General features: G+C 30.8%; 1 protein-coding gene across 1 annotated transcript in view; it reads left to right on the forward strand.

The window, feature by feature from the left end:
- The window catches only part of LOC132920539 (ecdysone receptor-like), a 36,898-nt gene extending 17,723 nt beyond the window's left edge, over positions 1 to 19,175 (forward strand). Inside the window, 7 exon segments of the mRNA XM_060983008.1 lie at positions 10,019 to 10,405; positions 13,865 to 13,992; positions 14,067 to 14,231; positions 14,304 to 14,462; positions 14,538 to 14,760; positions 14,856 to 15,061; positions 15,063 to 19,175. Of these exon segments, the coding sequence (XP_060838991.1) occupies positions 10,019 to 10,405; positions 13,865 to 13,992; positions 14,067 to 14,231; positions 14,304 to 14,462; positions 14,538 to 14,760; positions 14,856 to 15,061; positions 15,063 to 15,101 (1,307 nt within the window). The 3' untranslated portion in view covers positions 15,102 to 19,175.
- Positions 19,176 to 19,838: the final 663 nt, after the last annotated feature.

Consider the following 19,838-nt stretch of genomic DNA (forward strand, 5'->3'; position numbering starts at 1 on the left):
CTTTTTATCAGTTTTAAAGTTTCCGATACTATATATTATTGTTATTCGTTTTTGAAACGGTGTGCGTTCAAATTTTAATATTAATTTTGTGATCGTATGCGTCAAGTTTGACAAAAGGTTTTTGGTTTCGGTTCGGTATTAAGTGTATTTCGTTTTCGTTGTTACATGTCGTCCCGCTCGCGGGCGGCTCGCTGTACGAGGTACGAGAATATAATTTATATAATAGTGGCTTAACGAAATGGGTGTTGTAGTGATATGTTATGCGAGATTATGTGCGACTAAAGAAAAAATTCTGATTACGAGCAATCTGAGGTACTTACAACGACTAAGAAAAACACTGGTTACGGTTTTTGTTTTTTTATTTACCAAGTTTTTGGAATTATTCAAATTGAATACATATATTTATTCTTAAACTTATCAATACCCCCTTCGTCTTGTGTTACGACCATAACGTGTGTTTTTTCAAGTCAAGTTGTGTTCTCAAAATAATTTATTACTCTTGTAATTGTTTTACTTGATGATGATATACCTACTTTTTTATGCGTTTAGACGTTTAGACGGATAAACAAAAATATATGTGATAAGAAATATTGATGATACTAAAAATATTATACCGGATAACTCAACTCTAAGCACACTGAATTTGCTTTTTAAAATCTTGCAATAGCATATCAAAACGACAACCCAAAATCACCTGAATTAAAAAAATAACATGTTTCAAAGCCGTTTTCGAATATTCGCTCCCAACAATATAGGATATCAGATACGTCTCCGCGTCAAAAACTTTAGACGCGAACGATGGGAGAAAAAAATATAAAATATATGACATTCAGCCGCATAAACCAAAATCTAATTGAATAATCGTATACCTACGTTAATTTGTTAATACATTATATATAATATGTATATTGTATATGGGTACATTAAACATTTATTTCGTGGTGGATACCATATAGATTTCTATAAAGATGACATTGTAGACGACGTCGCTCGTATCGCACCTGTATATATAACGTGCGTGGAATGTGGTTTTTTTTAATGGACTTTTTCAAACAGTCGTCGCAATGTGACACACAGACAGGCTCAACATTAACGACCCTACGCCTATATAGTATAATAATATACATTTATACACGCGTGTTACAGATAAACAAATAATCGCTTAGCGCGTTCTTAATGGGCCTGTGAAAATAAATATAAAGATAAACACTGCTATCGACCGCGTTTTCGGCAATTCGAAGGTTTTGTATATATAATGTATCGTATCGCTATCCGCGCTCCTTTTCGAATAATTATTTTCGGGACTAACACAATTTCTATCGTGCAACTGTCGATTTCTTACCTAGATCTTACCGATCGCGTGTGTAAGTACGGACAATCGTCCCGACATCTGCATAACATAATAATGTTATAATGTTATATCGCGGTGTAAGGAAAAAAATAAAAAACCGTATTTGATGGGCCGGCGATGGAGCACAAAAGATTCTATTGTGTGCACGCAATGACGTCACTTTATTATTAAATCGCTGCTGGTCCCTCGCGTACATATTATAATAATGTAATGATATAGTATAATATAAGAAACGCATTCACGTGATGTTACTGTTGCTGCGTCGTAGCGACGTCGTAGAATAAATCATAATAAAAAAATTAAGTAAATTAATATCATTTTCACTGTCTTTCCGGGGATAGACCGACTTGGGGGTGTAGACAGAGGTATTGGCTCTCCAGATGGGCTATAGGTTTTATTTCCTCCCATTAAGGTTTAGAAGTCATAATTATAATAATAACATAATTTCGTTACAAGTCTCAAGTTGGGAGAAGTTTTTGGTATATTTTTAAAATAACCCATACGAAAAACGGTGGCGAAACACGTTGACGGGTCTTATCACACAAACACATAAACAAAGACACAACCATACATGTATAAATATAGTAGACGTTTCCGAACCCGTTTTACAGAAGTACAGCTACTACTATCCCGGTTATTTGGTCGTACTTCCGCGGTCGACCTCGCAGTCACGACCTACGGCCCCTAGTCGGCCGCGCCTCCTCTGTTATTCACATGTAAATCGGCCGACTCGGTGACATGTTGCGACTCGCGTCGCAGAACGATGGGGCCATGACTTCGTCGTCCGAAGTCACCTCGTCGTCATCGTCCTCGTCGTCGGCGGCTGCTTCTGCAGGGTTCTCGGCCACCAGCATGTTTATCAACGCATTCTTCAGCACCAACATCAACAGCCCAATGACCCGGGAAAGCTTTGAGTTTCTGCAAGACCTCGACGACAGCTTCGGTGAACAGCCCACTTACACCACCCATCAGCAGCGGTATCACCAGGACACCATCATGAACCGGTTCATGACACAGCACAACAACAATTCGTCCACCGTCCCCGTGATAACAACAGGTATATGATGACGGTCACCTACGTTTATTTACTAATGGAATAATTGTCGTGTCGTCAAGTGGTCGAAGTTTATTTTTTATTTACATTGTACACTCTCGTTGTGCGATGACTAGCAGGGTTTGTCGTTCATCACTGACTGAGGGGGAGGGGTTATTTTAGTATTGTGATTATAATTATTAATATATGTTCGTTCGTCACCTTATTGTCGTTGTCCGTGCAATGGACATCATGATGTTGATATGTCAACTGTTGCTTCAGTATTACCGGTTTGGTTTGGTTAAGATAACAGAAACGATTTTTTCAATACGTATATATCTTAATTCTTGAAATGGTTAAACGGTTTGATAATTTTTTTAATAATAGTCCGCGCATAGGTACATACGATCTGACTGCGTGTGCGATACTTAACGAAAATGCGCGTTCTGTAGTTCAGCTAAGTTTCTCCTCTAGTCTGTATTCTAAGATTATAACCAATCCGCGCGCCGAGGTAATAAAGTATTTCTTCCAAAGTGTCGTTGAAAAAATAACTCGTTCTATTGTAAATGTATGTACGATTAATCTTCCATTGAATAAACGCCGTCCCGTGAGTCGTCACCAAATCACGAAAAGAGACTGTCATATAGTAATCTGTGTAAAAAAATAAACTGAAAAAAAAGTTGAATCTTATTGGCGACATACTGCAGACGTATAATATTGTAGTGGTGGAGTAGTTGGAATATCTCGAAGAGGATCGTACAACAAACTCGTTGTGTACGTACATTATACAGCAAGTACGCCTACGTTTTGGCCCACAGACACAATAAACGCACACATGAATAAATCCGTTTAAATTCTTCGCGTGTTTTATTATATTTTTTTTACTTTATATATAATGTATATATATTAAAAATACACAAGTATTGCTTATTAGTACTCTTGACCCGAAATGTCCCGTTTCATTCCGTACCAGACGACTAATTTTTTTTCCCGATCCGAATAATTTTTGAGAAACGACTATATATATAATAATACTATATTTGGTGCTAAACTGCTAAATGACTTATGTAATGAATGCACAATGCTAATTATAAGAACTGCAGTGTTTGAATATTTTGACGGTTATTTGTCAAAGTTTTTTAATAAAAAAAAAACTGATAATTTCATATAAAATAATATTTTGCTTATATTATGTGAGGTATATAGACTTACTATACTATCTACCTTAGCACCTTATAATTTTAAACATACATTTAAAAATATATATAGTACCTATATCAATAAAGTATTTTGTTGATATAGGTGTCGACTGTCGTTCACTACAGGGCGTAATATTTCCACGTGTGTTTTAATTTTTGTGGACTTTATCTAAACAATCGTTGTTACGTTAGCGAGTAATGACCATTAGCACCAGATTATTTTTAACGTATGTTATGGAATAATAAATTAACTATGAATTATGTAAATATTTTTATGTCACTAGGATATTATACCTATAGGCTATAGTAACTAATGTTTAAAAAAAATTGTTTACTAAAATAAATCACAATCCGTGTCCATGGCTGTTATAATTTATTGTATGCTATTCTGGTTATTAATTTTTTATTATATATTATACTATTTTTTTTAATGCATCTGAAAAAATATTTGCGTTTAATCTATTGTTTTTTTTATGTAAAGTATAATAAACCGGTTCCCATTATTTTAGTTAAATCAGACTTATGATTTGTGAGTCACAACCCACAAGTGTATGGGAGTGCACTAATACGCGACAAAATTTCTTAACACGTTCGTGCAACTTCCTTCCGCTCAAGCAATTTATTAAATCCTATGATATGTTTACCGTTAAGTCACGATAGGTTTTCCGATCGATTATTAATTTGTTTCCAATTATTTATCATGCTCATCCGGTTGAGTCCTTTTAAATACATTATTTAATAATTATATTGTTTTTTACGATTATATTTTCCACAAAGACTTACTTCCTCTTAGTCTTAGGAATTGATTACATTTTTATTTTTATTTGTAATTATATTATTATTATTTTTTTTTAAAAGTTTTTTCATGTTACATTACTTGTATCATCTGCATATTCGTTTCGAGACATCGTCCCAGAGACAGACACCTTATAGTGATACATACTACATAGTGAAGTTAAATCTGTTCCAGTTCACCATTAAGTAAAATACGAAATACCTTTGTTTATTAGAATTTGAATGTTTTGTGATTCTTATTGCTTTTTGACGCTTTTATTGGTATTGTAAAATTTAAATACAATTAAAAATGTACAGAAAAATCATGAGTACTATAATTATAAACAGAAAATTAAATATTTATAATTATTAGTTGGATTTTCTATTTTTTTGAGATTTTCATTACTTATTTTTATATACATACCTGCTGGTTACCAAAATGAACAGGCCTAATACCAGGTATTCTCAAATCCTAAATAATTATTTTTTTCCTTCACATTTTTATGTAAATTTAATAATAATTTATTTATTGTTAGTTAAGATATTGTACAGGTGAAAAAAGGTTTAAATATATTTATATTTTATTACTTTGAATTTTTTCACAGTATATAAACGTGTAGGTATATTTTATAGACTTTTCAACATTTTTATTGCACATTTAAGCGCTTCTATAAATATTTTTAATTATCTACTTTTAATATTTGTTGAATTACAAATTCTAAGCCTTGTTTATTACTTTTAGAAGAATATAAAAATTTATTTAATAACATTTGTATTACAAATGTACCTTATTACATTATTAGTTACCTATATTTTTAGTTCTTATTAAGAATTTAATTTCTGTCCTATAAGCTTATATTATTATAGCGTTCAATAGCCCCGAGTCTGCTAACACATTTTATGTTGATATACTATTTAATATGACTTAATAAGAGAGTTAAAATTTGAATATTAATTTTGTTCAACCTTGTACTCGCGAAAATTAATGAATAAATGCCATTAAAGTACTTACAAATTCATATCAATTGTTAACACCACATATTAGAATCGATAAATGATTGTTAGTCATGTGTATTCGGGTGATACGTTAAAGTAGTTAATCAAACAGAAAAAAATCGACGGTAAATACGACCCGTGTGAATACCGCCATCATTAGTTATTGACGTAAAAGTTAAAATTATTTTTCAAAACCTATAGGTACTGACCCAAAAGTTAATTAAATTAATTACTTAATTAAAATTACATTTTATATTATTTAATATAATACTATCTTATATACTATATCGGTACATGTATAGCATTGTCTTTTTTGAAATCCAAAACCCAAATAATTATATAGGTAATATATTTTTATAATATAACATGTTTATTGTGGAGTTTATAAAAAGAGGTAAAGTTTATAATTGCTTAGAGTACATTGTGTAGGTACATATACGTTTACGTGCTCATTGTTCTTACTCGCGCCACCAATTCTACCTTCACGTTAATTATTTCTTTGCTCATTATTGCGAATAATATATTATTCACATTCGGAAGTTTTTTTTTTTACGTTACCGAAGATTCTCACCATTGAGGAGCACTCTGACATCACCAGAAGCAACAGCAGCAGCAGCAGCAACAACAACAACAACAATAACAATAATTGCTGTTCACTTGACCGTGGCAGTAGGAATGAACCTTAGTCGTCGTTCTGTTCTGCCGAATGCACGTGCCTTAGTATACGTGTGTATATCGCATATAAAACGGATATTATTATCACCGTCGTCCAACTGAGCAAATATACTTATAAACAGCAATAATTATAACGATTAACATATATTTTTTTGATCCTCTCATCCGTGATATACGTAGATGTCTCCTAAAGTGCAGCCACAGTGTCTATACCTACTTATTGTGTATAGCTCTAAAATTCGCGATTTACCTCTTTTGGTCGTGTTTTCCCTCCCCAATACCATAATTCAGTCAATTATTACTTTTATTTTCACGATTAAAACCTCCACCACCTTCCACTGAATGTTAGCTACATTATATTGCTACAATATATAACTACGTAAACGTAACTATATTAAATAATGCATTATTTTAGAAATGTGACCTCTTTTTACACACTATCTCTCTGTTGAATTCTGGACAAAGTCCGATTTGAAAAAAGTCTGTACTTATTTTTTCACTGTTGAAAAAGTCTTAACTTGTTTTTTGAGTAGAATAAAAATAAAAAGTCATAAATTATTCAATTCACAAAATTAGAATATTGTATAATATTATTTGATTATTGATTGTTAAATAATAATTTTGATTATAATTTATAGCCTATAAACTTATAATTTTATATTGTATAAGAAAATTAAATACATGTGTACTGTGTAGTGTAGTTTAATATTTTAATTTTGTAAATTGAATAATTTGTATTTATTTTTTTACTTTTAGACCGATTACTTTCCATGATCATACCAGAATATTATTATAGTTAAAACATATAGTAATTGTATTAAGCCTGGCGACTGCCGATAATATTAAATTGAGAAAAAAAAACTTATCATGACGGAAAACTATGTAATAACAACAATGATAAAAGAAAAAAAACTAATCTTGTTTTCCATTTTTGTCTTTCGTTCTGGTTGTTATCTAGACCGCAGATCTTCGCGGTTTTCTGATTCTACGGCCTTCACGGGCTGCGAGTCTGTTTTTTACTCACTTCATACGTCGACGTCTGTTCCGCTCGCCGACCGCACAGATTACTCGGCGAACGAATAATGTAATGTGCGCACAACCGTTTCCGTCGTCAATGTCATGTATACGTAAAAATGTAAAACATTAGCACGTAACTGCGAGTCGAATTTACGTCAAAAGCTTTCGTTTTTTTCCTCCGATTTTTATGACGTTTCCTATCGGTTAAAACGACGACGACGACTATGATTTCTTCCTTCCCTCATTTTCCTCAACACTATAAACATTATTGACTACGTAAAATTTTTTTTTTTATTAAACAACAAGCGCATACTACTTACAGCTTTTCATTCTTTGCTTGCACACAATACACAATCATCATCGTCGTCGTGGTCGTTGTCGTTAACCGGTTTCAGTTCTTCGAATTCTTCTTCGTCGCCGCACGCCTTCACCGAGCACATATTATTATTATCGTTACTATTACCTCTACGACTGCTGCATCGTGCGCTTACTCAAGACACATTACACACACAATATGATACGAAATAATAGCGTTTCATTCCCGTGGCGTTCGAGATCGATTTTTTTCTATACAATAGACTGTTGACGATGCTGTATTATTTTATCATTATTATCGAGCGTGTATATACGTTTTAAATATTGTAATATATATATATATATAGAGATAGAAAGATTTACACTCGATAAACCGGTCTACGAAGATTGTTTTCTCCCTGTAGTTGTAGTGGAGCTGAGTTGCAGAAATTTTGAACAGGGTTTTCGCCAGTCGGAAACCCAAAAATTAGCGTACGCTGTGACAATGACGCCGTTCTGCAGTCACGCTTACGTGCAGCAGTGGTTCCGGTAATTAGCGCAAAATATATTCCATTTGCCGCTGGCTTATTGGTGTTCGGAGAGTTGCGTTCGATGAATATTCATTTGATTTTAACGTCGAATAATTAACATCTGTCCCAGTACAGTACGTACGTCCGGTGCGCGAAACCCGTGAACGAAATATGTGAGTAGGTACACGCCAATTTTATATCAATTTTATGTTTGCTCTTTGGCGTCTCCGACATCAGTGTGGTCGTTTCTCACATTGTTTTGTATACAGTCCACACACGTGTATTATACGACATGCTACTTGAACGATAGATTTATCAATCGGAATGCGTTCGTTTTTATTTATTTTTATGTAAATGTGCGTGTGCGTGTCGTGTGCGAGGTCTCTCGAGGATTACTGTTGGGCTAGGTCGTGGGGGGAAGAAAAAAATGCGCATCTCGCTAGACGTTTAAAAACAACGCACACACGAAAGCAATTAATCTCTTGGGATTTATATATTTTTTTCCCCACAAACCATACAACAATAAGGCTGAAACCCAGTGTGTGTGTTTGTGTGTGCGCGATATCTATTCGTTTCTATTTCTGTATATAATATGTTATTACTATTGCGAGAATGCGTTCGTCGTGTCGGCGACTGTTGCGAAACGCGGACGGCCTTGAACGTCGTCGTCGTCGAGTGATTTTTCTTTGGAATAATAATAATAAAAAAAAACTAGTCTATTATATATCATTATTATTTACTTATCCGGTCGCTTTTGACGTTGCCTTGTATAGTCGTAAGTGCGTCCGTTTTCAGATTTTGCCGAATGAGAAAAATGAGTGTACAATGACGTAAGCGTCAAAGGTAAATACGATGTATACATTTATATAATACATCATAAGAGCCAACATTTTAGGGATTACAATAGAATTACACAATTACTCGTTGATATAACTTGAAATATTTTATTTTTAACATGAAATCGTATGACCGGAACACTTTATTTCAATAGTTAATAAATATATAATTTAAAATACTTTAAAAACATTCTTTTGTTTAATTTAACACATTTTTACTTTAATGATAAATATATATTTTAACTTATTTATAAATATAAATTAAATAATTAATACACGCATATACTTTATTAATAAGTTCAAGAATTCCAGAAGCCACATTATTTAATAATATAGTTTATTCATTAATCACGTCAAGTTAAACTTAAATCAAGCAAGGTATTTTAGCTATTCTTATTATTCGATGAAAGCTTACTATAAATCCTTTGAACATTTATAAAATATTATTTTATGAACAAAATTAACAATAAAATACAAAAGTATTGGTCATCGGAATATTTTGTATACAAAGAAAAAGTATTTTTAGAATGTTTAAAATGCGTTAATCAAAAAAATATTTGAAATACCAAAATATTATATTTGAATACACGTATCTGAATATTCTGAATACTTGTCAAGACTGTCCACAGGTATCCCGGGATATCTGCTTGACGTCTAGTTTTAGTGCTTTTTTAAACGGTATCTAACGCTGAAAAACAACGTTGCCCGCATAATATTTTATAATATATTCGAGACCCGCGTATACGAGGCCTCCCTCGTCGGCGGTGGTACTCTCCTGCGGGTTACTCGGGCCCGCGTCGATTCTGTCGCATTTGTCATTACAATAAATAATATTATATGATGGACACCGTTCGAGAACGCACTGCGTAGCGACAAAATAATTACAACGACACGATACTATCCGATTCGAGGGGCATTAACCCCGCGTGACGCAATGCCGCACATGGTATTATTATGTTATTATATTGTATACCATAAATATATACATATATATTTATAATATATGTTATCTGAAAAGATTTTTGGAGGGAAAAGATTTGTGTATAATAACATAGGTATATTTCGTTGTCGATCACAAGGTCACTGGGTTCGTCCACTCCGCGATGGTGTCGGTCGTTACCAAACAGGTTTTCGGGTTCTGTTTACTTCCTCTTCTCCCACACCCCGGCCCCTTAACACCACTCGCCCAAGACGAAAGTAAAACATAATATTATAAATAGATATTAATATTTAAGTGATACATTTTTTTATATTGGTATGTAATAATTTTTTCGTTTTTGTTTAACCGTTATTCCTTCTTTTTCCATTTGCAGTCAAAGAGGAGTTGTCTCCGCCGAACAGCCTGTCGGGAGTCAGCAGCCACTCAGATGGGTTGAAGAAAAAGAAACTCAATCACGCGCCCTCGACCGGCGCCGTAAACACCACGGCATCGGGCCCTGGTGGTGGTGGCGTGGGCGGCAATGTGTTGAATAACCGACCTCCCGAAGAACTGTGCCTGGTGTGCGGTGACCGATCGTCCGGTTACCATTACAACGCTCTCACGTGCGAGGGATGCAAAGGGTTTTTCCGGAGAAGTATCACCAAGAACGCTGTGTACCAGTGCAAGTACGGCAACAACTGCGAAATCGACATGTACATGAGGCGGAAGTGCCAGGAGTGCCGGCTGAAAAAATGCCTGACCGTTGGCATGAGGCCCGAATGTAAGCGTTACATTACTCGTATAGTAAAATAATAATTAAAGAATACTCATATTTCGATTTAAAATTAAAATACCATAAAAAAACCACCGTAAAAACATAGATAATGTTCTTAAATTTAAGTTGGATAATAGGTCAATTCACTCTAATACTGAAGCTATCACAAAGTTGGTTTTGTTGAACGAAAATTTACTATACCGTCTATACCGTACGTGGATTAGAATAGTTAATAAATAATACGCTTACAATGCTTGTATCCTCTTAGTTAAAATTAAGAATTTGAGTTGTACTTTTACGAATTAAAACTTTTAATTTCTTAAATAATTGAAGAATAATGCAGAATTATAAGGTTTTTGCTGAGCCTGTAAGTTATCTTTCAAACATAATAACGATACTATACAAAAAAATACAACATATTCGACGCAAGACCCTAACCAACATGTCGCACCAATAATTTAAAAAAAATGGTGTTTACTAGTCACCTATATTTACTAGGATTTCATCGACTCTTTTTTCCTCTTAAGATTTTTTTACTTGATAGGTACAGTTGTGCCATTCAAAATTTTTCTCGTGAAATTTATTAATGTGTATTTGTTATACGTTATTAAAATTATGATTTTTAAAACACAAAAACGGTAACTATACGTATGTTGATTATGTAGAAATCTGAAATAGGTCTATTCAAAAAAACATAAAATTATATTTTATTTTTGTTTACCCACAAAATAATGACATTTAGTTGAAAAATTATAAATTGCAGTTTGAAAAGGTTCATTAACAATTTATAGATTAATCATGCATATTTTTCTAGAATCAATGACGTACCAAAAATATTTAAACCAAAAAATTGAGTATTACAACATTAATAATACAACTCCTTTATCGATAGCTATTGCGTTTGTTTTTAATTAATAATTATGTTATGTTTAAAAATGTATTAAGAATGCTGTTGCGGGGGCGTGACAAGGTAAGGTTAGACCAGAATAAATACTGAAAATAAGTCTTGAATCAAATAATTTTACGAACGGTTATTTAATAAATTATACTAATTTCTATGTAATTAATGACTACACAATCCAGTACATTGTCTCGTTCAATGTGGTATGTATAGGTATAGTACAACTTCACAGTCAACTAACCATAACATAACATAACTCATAATAACACGGAGTCACAGACATTTAACTTAAACATGTTTCATACTTTCGTGAAAATACGTATATACAGTATACCTACACATTACATAGTATTGTAAAATCACGATCTGTTTAAAAAAAATAATTAATTGATATATTTATAAGTCTTAATTGTGTATATAAAACAATTTTTATATTTTAAGTGGGACCAAGAAACGAGAAATATTGAATAGTCTTACAATGTAATATAATTAGTAATTTATTTTTATAACTTTAATTGAAAAACTAAAACACACATAGCAGTACGTGGCTTGAAAATTTCATCCACTTTTTATAATTTTTATTTGATACATTTTAATCTATAAATTGATTTAATAAAATCTCGTGAAATCAGAATATGTTGGACAAATCGTATACAGACTTAGTCGCCCAAATTATGCAATTATCTATGTAAACAAAATAATCGTTTTTCGAATTTAATGGGACTCGAATGAAGGTCTGCTGTAGGTTGGTATATTATATCACACTAACCGAGACGACTGCAGACAAGTGGCTAGTTTTAAGTTTTTTTTTCTTGTGGTTCTTTATATATAAGGAGTCCGATGACAACTATTCGGTTAACGTATTAACCTTATCGTTGACGTTAACGAACAACCTATATTGTTGATTTGTTTGGTTATTCTTTTACTGTAGATTGTGTGGGGTGTGATGCCAACAGGGAAGTTCGGCGAGTTCGGTTCTAACTTTAGTAAACATAGAGATTACCACTATTATTGCGCAAATATTCGTATAATATACTGCTGACAAAAAATATTAGTTGCATACTACACAAAATATTATGTTGTGAAGAAATCCCCTTGTGTACAGACGGACCGTATCCGCGACAACAAGAATTTGAATACTTACGTGGTAAACGATGACAGAAAATCGAATTTTTCCAAATCCCCACGCCCTCGATATAAATAATAAGTAGTCGTGTATAAGCAACCTTGACCGGCTGTGGTAGTTGTGGCATTGTAGCGAGCTTTTTTTTTATGGTAGGTACATTGACCTTTTTACGCCTTTTTTTATACTATATTATTACATTGATATCGATCGACTAGTCGCGAATTTTTACTCGCAATTTCGCACCGCATACTAAATTACGGTGGGTCTAGAATTATTGCTTCTTGAATAATAAATGAATTTCAAAGGCAAAACACGTTTAGAAGACCGTGGTTGTATTACCATACTACCTATAGCGCGTGCCCGATTAATTCACGCGTTTTATCGTACTATTATAATTGTTCTACACTCGTCGGGTGTATCTTTGTTTATTTATTTTTCGTTTTCGGAGGTCACACGCACAAACACTCATCGTCCGCCGTATAATGTGCCATTATAGTGGGCTCCACATTATAGACTTTTGTGTCATGTTTTTATACGAAAATGTTATTTTCATTATGAAACGTCCACGGGGGTTATTATTGTCTTGTCGGAGTTTCTTGTACAAAAATTAATAATAATTATGTGCAACAGTATTGTAAATTATTTATACATATTTTATAATAAATAAGTATTAAATATAATTATTATTTTTTGATTAATGGGTAATTTCAGAACATTTAAATCGTTTGACAAATAATATTCTATTAGCCTAAAATATTAAAGAATTTACAATGATTAATTTCATCGACACACTTCCCTTATACATACCATTATCAAACATATAACAATGTTTATGTTAAGGTATTATTTAATGTGTTGCACTGCTATAATAGCACCTAATTAATTAGATGTTATGTACTGAAAATGTGTTATGTTTTCATTAGGTGCAGTTATGATACAACTGATACAAGTATTTTTTTTTACTTATTCAATTGTAAATGTTGTTTTTATAGTCTTTTTTTTAATGATTATAACAGATAATGTAATGAGTATGTTTTAAAGTTTTAAAGCGTTTGCACGTTATAATAATCATTAATTAAACATTATGCCTCCGAGTGAAGTCCATTATTTTAATAGGGAATTTGGTATTTATATTAATATTTATCAAATAAATCTTTTAAAGTTACAATATTTCCCATTCATAGTCCCAAGGTAATATTAATGTATAATATTCGTAAATTGCGCATCGGATAAATGTAATAGGTCATTAATATTCTATTAAAATGTGTATTTATAAACATGAAATTCTAATTGTTTTAAATTTTGGTGTGTCATAACATGTTTTTTTGACCTACGAATATTTGTTTAGTTAGGTATACGCCTACCTTAAAATTATATCAAATTATTATTTTAATTAATATGCCTATGTATTGTTTTTTAATATGACGTTGATTTTTAGGTGTTGTACCAGAAGTTCAATGCGCCGTAAAAAGAAAGGAGAAAAAAGCTCAACGAGAAAAAGATAAACCAAATTCTACTACAGATATTACTCCTGAAATCATAAAAATAGAACCTACAGAGATGAAGGTAATTAAAATTATAATCACTTCTAGAAAATAATTTTGTATTTGTATCTATAATATAATTATGTTTTCTTTTAGATTGAATGCGGTGAACCAATGATAATGGGCACACCTATGCCGACTGTACCTTATGTAAAACCGTTGAGTTCTGAACAAAAAGAACTGATTCATCGACTTGTCTATTTCCAGGATCAATATGAAGCACCTAGTGAAAAAGACATGAAGCGTTTAACAATAAATAATGTACTTACTTGAAATTAAAAAAAAAACATATATCCACTTCGGTAATTGTAATTATTTAATTCATTTTTATAGCAAAATATGGATGAATACGATGAAGAAAAACAAAGTGATACAACGTATCGAATCATCACTGAGATGACAATACTTACAGTTCAACTGATTGTTGAGTTTGCCAAACGATTACCAGGTTTTGATAAACTTGTAAGAGAAGATCAGATCACTTTACTTAAGGTAATTATTTTTTACAATAAATTAATTTTGTTTATATGATTGTTTACATTTTATTAATTTATTCTGTAAAAATAGGCTTGCTCAAGTGAAGCTATGATGTTCAGGGTAGCTAGGAAATATGACATCACCACTGACTCGATAGTGTTTGCTAACAACCAGCCGTTCTCAGCAGATTCTTATAACAAAGCTGGGTTGGGAGATGCCATTGAAAACCAACTGTCGTTCAGTCGGTTTATGTACAACATGAAGGTAGATAATGCAGAATATGCTTTATTGACTGCCATCGTCATATTTTCAAGTAATTATATATATTTAACTCATTTATGAATAAAATTATACTATAGTATTATTGGTGTATAGTGATTAATTATTTATTTTTTCATATATTTTTAGGTAGGCCAAATTTACTAGATGGTTGGAAAGTGGAAAAAATTCAAGAGATCTACTTAGAGTCCTTAAAAGCCTATGTAGATAATCGAGACCGCGACACAGCAACAGTCAGATATGCGCGACTTCTCTCAGTACTTACTGAGTTGCGCACATTGGGCAATGAAAATTCAGAGCTATGTATGACACTGAAACTGAAAAACCGAGTAGTACCCCCCATTCTTGGCCGAAATATGGGATGTCATGCCATAGTAAATTGCTTCAGCTAGTTACCTTGTACCTGGTCACACCATTTGTGTTGCTTGGTATTATTTTGAAGACTGTCAATATTTTTTGTTAGTTCAGACCCCTGACAACCACTTGGCAAATATGTGTAGCTCTGAACATCAATTTGACTATATTTTGTTCTACTTCTTGGATGACTATTTAAAATACAGTTTACTAATTTTAATAAAAATGACATATTGAAAATTAACTATCTATCTAACATGTCAGGTAAAATATTAGTTTACGTGTTGTCTTAAATGCGCTTAAAAATAGCTAAATATATAAAGTTTGAAACTGTAGGTAAATTAGGAGTTGTTTTTAAACACAAGGTGTATAGAAAAATGTTAGCACTCTTAGATTTTGTATTATTATGTTTGAATTCACTCCTAAATCAAGACATAGTACTGTTAAGCAGAATTTGTTTTTAACTAAGAATTTTTAACTATGAGGGTGCTATATTGTTTCTCTGTTATCCTCGTGTGGTTTTTGAGACTGTATGTTTTGTACCTGCGTGTTGGATTTTTTCTTTTTAAAATTATTTATATATATATATGTATAAATATATTATATATGTTTATCAATAAGCCAATTAATTTTATTATAACAAATTTATATAAATATATTTTTTTTTTATATGAAATGTATGAAACATCATTTCTATTCGCGAAACTGTGATATTAGTTTATAATAAATTGTATATGATAAAAAATATATTGTGTATACTAACATCTATTAGTTAATAATCATAGGACGTTTGATGTAAACGTGTACAAACATAGGTTCAGGGCTTTAGGTAAATGTGGCACTCTTTTATGTACATAATTATAATATTATTATTTTTTTATTACTTATTATTGTTATGCTTTCAAAACCTAAATAAGCAATTCTGTTAATGGAAAGTATTTTATTGCAAGTGTATTTAATTACAAAATATTAGAAACAGTTTTGATTAGATGAAATTTTATATATTTTAAGTACAAAAACAAAATTACAAATAGGAAATTAAAATAGCTATTATTAATGTGTGTTTGTGTGTGTATTGAGATGAAGACTGTAAACATCAACGTTTAGATATTTATATTATTTTATTATTATTAATATTTTAGACCAATTGTCTTCTAATTGCTTTACTGATTTCTTTTCTAATGATCAATAACTTTTAGGCCGGTTATCGTTTTCCTTTTTATTTATTATTTTTGTTTTCATTTAACATTAATTCAGAACATTTTTGGTATGGTTCAACAGCTTTAAAGATAGCTTTTAAAATAAAATTTTAGTATGATAAATACTTATAAATTTTCCTTTATCCTCATAACCATAATTATATTCTTTTTTTTATGTTGTTTTTTGTTATTGTAATTAAAACCAAATTGATGTATCCTACCAGTGCAATAGTTATCAAGTTTATTAAATGTTGTCCATAGTTTTGTTTTCACAGAAAATAAATTATCTGGTGGTATATAATTATATATTAATAAAATACCAATTTTTCTTGGGTCATAAGTGTAATTGTTTGTTTTTAAGTAGATGAAATAATTATAATATTTGTAAATTAGAGTGTACTGGGTGTTATTTTCAATTATTATTATTATTATCTACTAAATAACAGTTACTTATCACAAGTTTTAGTTTGAATTTAAGAATAGATAATTTTTGGCTTTTATTTTCTTCCTCCATCTACATGTATTTATGTATCATATTTTTTGTTGTTGTTTTAAAAAAAAAATACATTTGAGTACACTCTAAAACAATGTCTACTAGTTGAAGATACCCACTGTTATATTTCCTTAATATTGTAATTTATTTAAAAAACACGAAGAAATTAGTTTACTGAGATGAATAGTTAATATGTTTAAAAAGCTCTTTACCAACCGATTCAATTGGAAATTCCTACCTGATATTATGATATTTTTAAGAGATAAATAGTTTATATAATTTGTAGATGAAATGATGTTTTTTACATTCTATTTATTTGAGTTGATATCTTTAGTAAAAACAATTTCATTCATAAACGCAGAAAAAAACCGCCACTTGTCAGTTTTAATACAATTATATATTTATAATGTTATGTACATTTTTATGATTACTTTTGTGCAAATGTTAATTCTTAGGAAATTGAGTGTAATTTTAATATTTTTTTTTTGTAAAAAAATTTTTTTTTTAAATACCATTGAAAAATGATCTTGTTCTTTTTTATAGATATAAGAATGTGTATTGTCATAAAAATATTATTTTGACTATAGAAAATATAAGAATCCAATGTTAATTATGTGTTACGTACAACAGCCTCACGTTTGTTTTTAAAAATCTCCGGTATTATATTTTTGATAAAATAACAATGAATTCAAATTGTACTTCATCAGAATATATTTGTTCAATATAAGTTTAAAAAGTGGCCTTAATTTGTAGCTAGTACCAAAAGGTCAAACACTAAACTCTTATGTTTAAAATATCATGACCACCGTTGTGAACTACATTCTGCACCAATGACACTGTTTATGTTTAAAATGTAACTCGTTTGACCTTGCACGTACTGGCAACTTTGGAGTGTACCGTTTAATTTTATCATATCTATTTAAAAATAAATATAAAATATTTAAACAAATTAATTTTAACTTAGAATTTTTATCACGCATAGAATTTCTAAATTCACTGCCCTTCGAAACAATTAAGCCGTATTTCAGCGCACTTGTGCAGTTAAATCTCACATGCCACTGCCATTTTTTTCTTTTTATACTTAAAAAAAATAATGTAATTACAAACGTTTGATATTGTCTCAAGTAACACGTTAATACTCTCTCGACTATGTACCATTGTATGTAATCCGTGTAGTTTGTTTAGAACGCTAATATTCTGGATAATAAACAATAAAATCGTTCTAAAACTATAAACGGTGATTAGAATTTTTTGTACTTTTTGTTTTTATATAATATTTTATACATGTATATAAATACGTAAAGTACATTCTATAGTTGCGCTTTTTTACGAAATTTTGATATTAGCTATAAAACTGAATGTTTTATAAAGTAATAAATTAAAATTATAATAATACTACTATACCTACTACTACTACTACTACTACTACTAATAATAATAATATTATAGTACGTGAAAAAAAATTTGTACTTTTGTAGATCACGATTATAATATAACTACTTACTTTTGAGTGTATATTCTATATAGTGTGACGCATTGTATAATATATTGTGTAGACAGTTTAGTCGATTATAATTTTAGTATAGTATACAGTCGTTAACGTTTACCGAGTATGATAATATATAGTCATATAGAGGTACAGCAAGATGCTGTAACCGTGATAATGAATATCCACGAGATGTTAAGTTCTTTATGTTTGTAACTACAGTATGATAATAGTGTTGTTAGATGCATAGTGAATTACAACAATGATGGTATTTTTTTTTTTGATTTCCCATTTTATAATTTTTTTTTCAATTGGGTGCGCATTAACTCCTCAATGAGACTGACACGATGAGAATTATGTTAAAGATGGTTGATAATATGTTAAATATCATACGTGTTGATTCGTTGCAGCGGTGAATTAAAAACCGATATCCATCAATGATAATAGTTCGCAGGAAAAAACTAGTAATATATTATCATGTATTATTTTTTTTTTCCCAATTGCCTATTGAATTATATCATATTCTACGACAAAATAAAATGCTGTTTTTTCTACATATATCCGCGTTGTCGCGTATTAACGTTACACCAGAAAATTTGTTTTGATATTATGTATAATCAAAGACGAGAAAATCTTATAGAGCGCTCGTGCAAAAAAAAATATTGTATACCTACTCGTACGGAACATTTTGGAATATTATAATGCGGAAAAACATTGTGCGACGAAAACTATTAATTAACACTATCTGTCTATCTATATTCTATATATATATATATAATTATATAATGTATATATTATGTTTTATTAGTACGGACGAGCTGTTGTTAAAATGTACGCGAACGAACCTTGAACACATTTTGTAAAAAAAGAAACATATAATGATAAAAAGATAAAAAAATAAAGGACTATATAATAATGCTGTTTGTTTGTTTTGATGATATTATATTAATATGAAATTCTACTGCCGATTCGTCATTTCAGGTTTTCAGACTTTCAGTTGTCGACTTGTTGGTGCTAAAATACGAGTATTTACAGGCAATTTTTAAATCATTATGCGAGGCGTACGGCACTAGCACGTATGTGTATATAGGAGTTTGCCAGTTGTGCAGTATATCTATTATAATATATAGGTATATCTACTTAATGGCTATATAGTAAGCATACACGTGCCTGTAGCCTGTAGGTATATTTAAAATGCAAACAACTAGGAATGCCACTTTTAGAGTTTATTTTACTCGACATTTTATCATTCATCCAGCACGATTTAATGACTTAAATTTTTTGTGCGCGTTTCTCGTGATTGTAATGGATATACAGAACTATACAATTGACAATATTGTGTGTGTAATATGTATAAATTATCTTCTTTTGTTATTTGTTATATACAATATAACAGTGCCAGAAAACTTTTTTTCTGAAGAGGCGCACTTATTTTTTTCCTCTAGTTTTTGTTATATTATACATATTATGTATATATGTTATATATTATTTTTGTTATACTTATATATGACTTTATGACTTTATATAAAACAAGACATAGGTGATAACACACGACCGGAATACCTAAAAACAATAAAAGA

The sequence above is a fragment of the Rhopalosiphum padi genome, chromosome 2 (genome assembly GCF_020882245.1).
Source record: "Rhopalosiphum padi isolate XX-2018 chromosome 2, ASM2088224v1, whole genome shotgun sequence".
Lineage (NCBI taxonomy): Eukaryota > Metazoa > Arthropoda > Insecta > Hemiptera > Aphididae > Rhopalosiphum > Rhopalosiphum padi.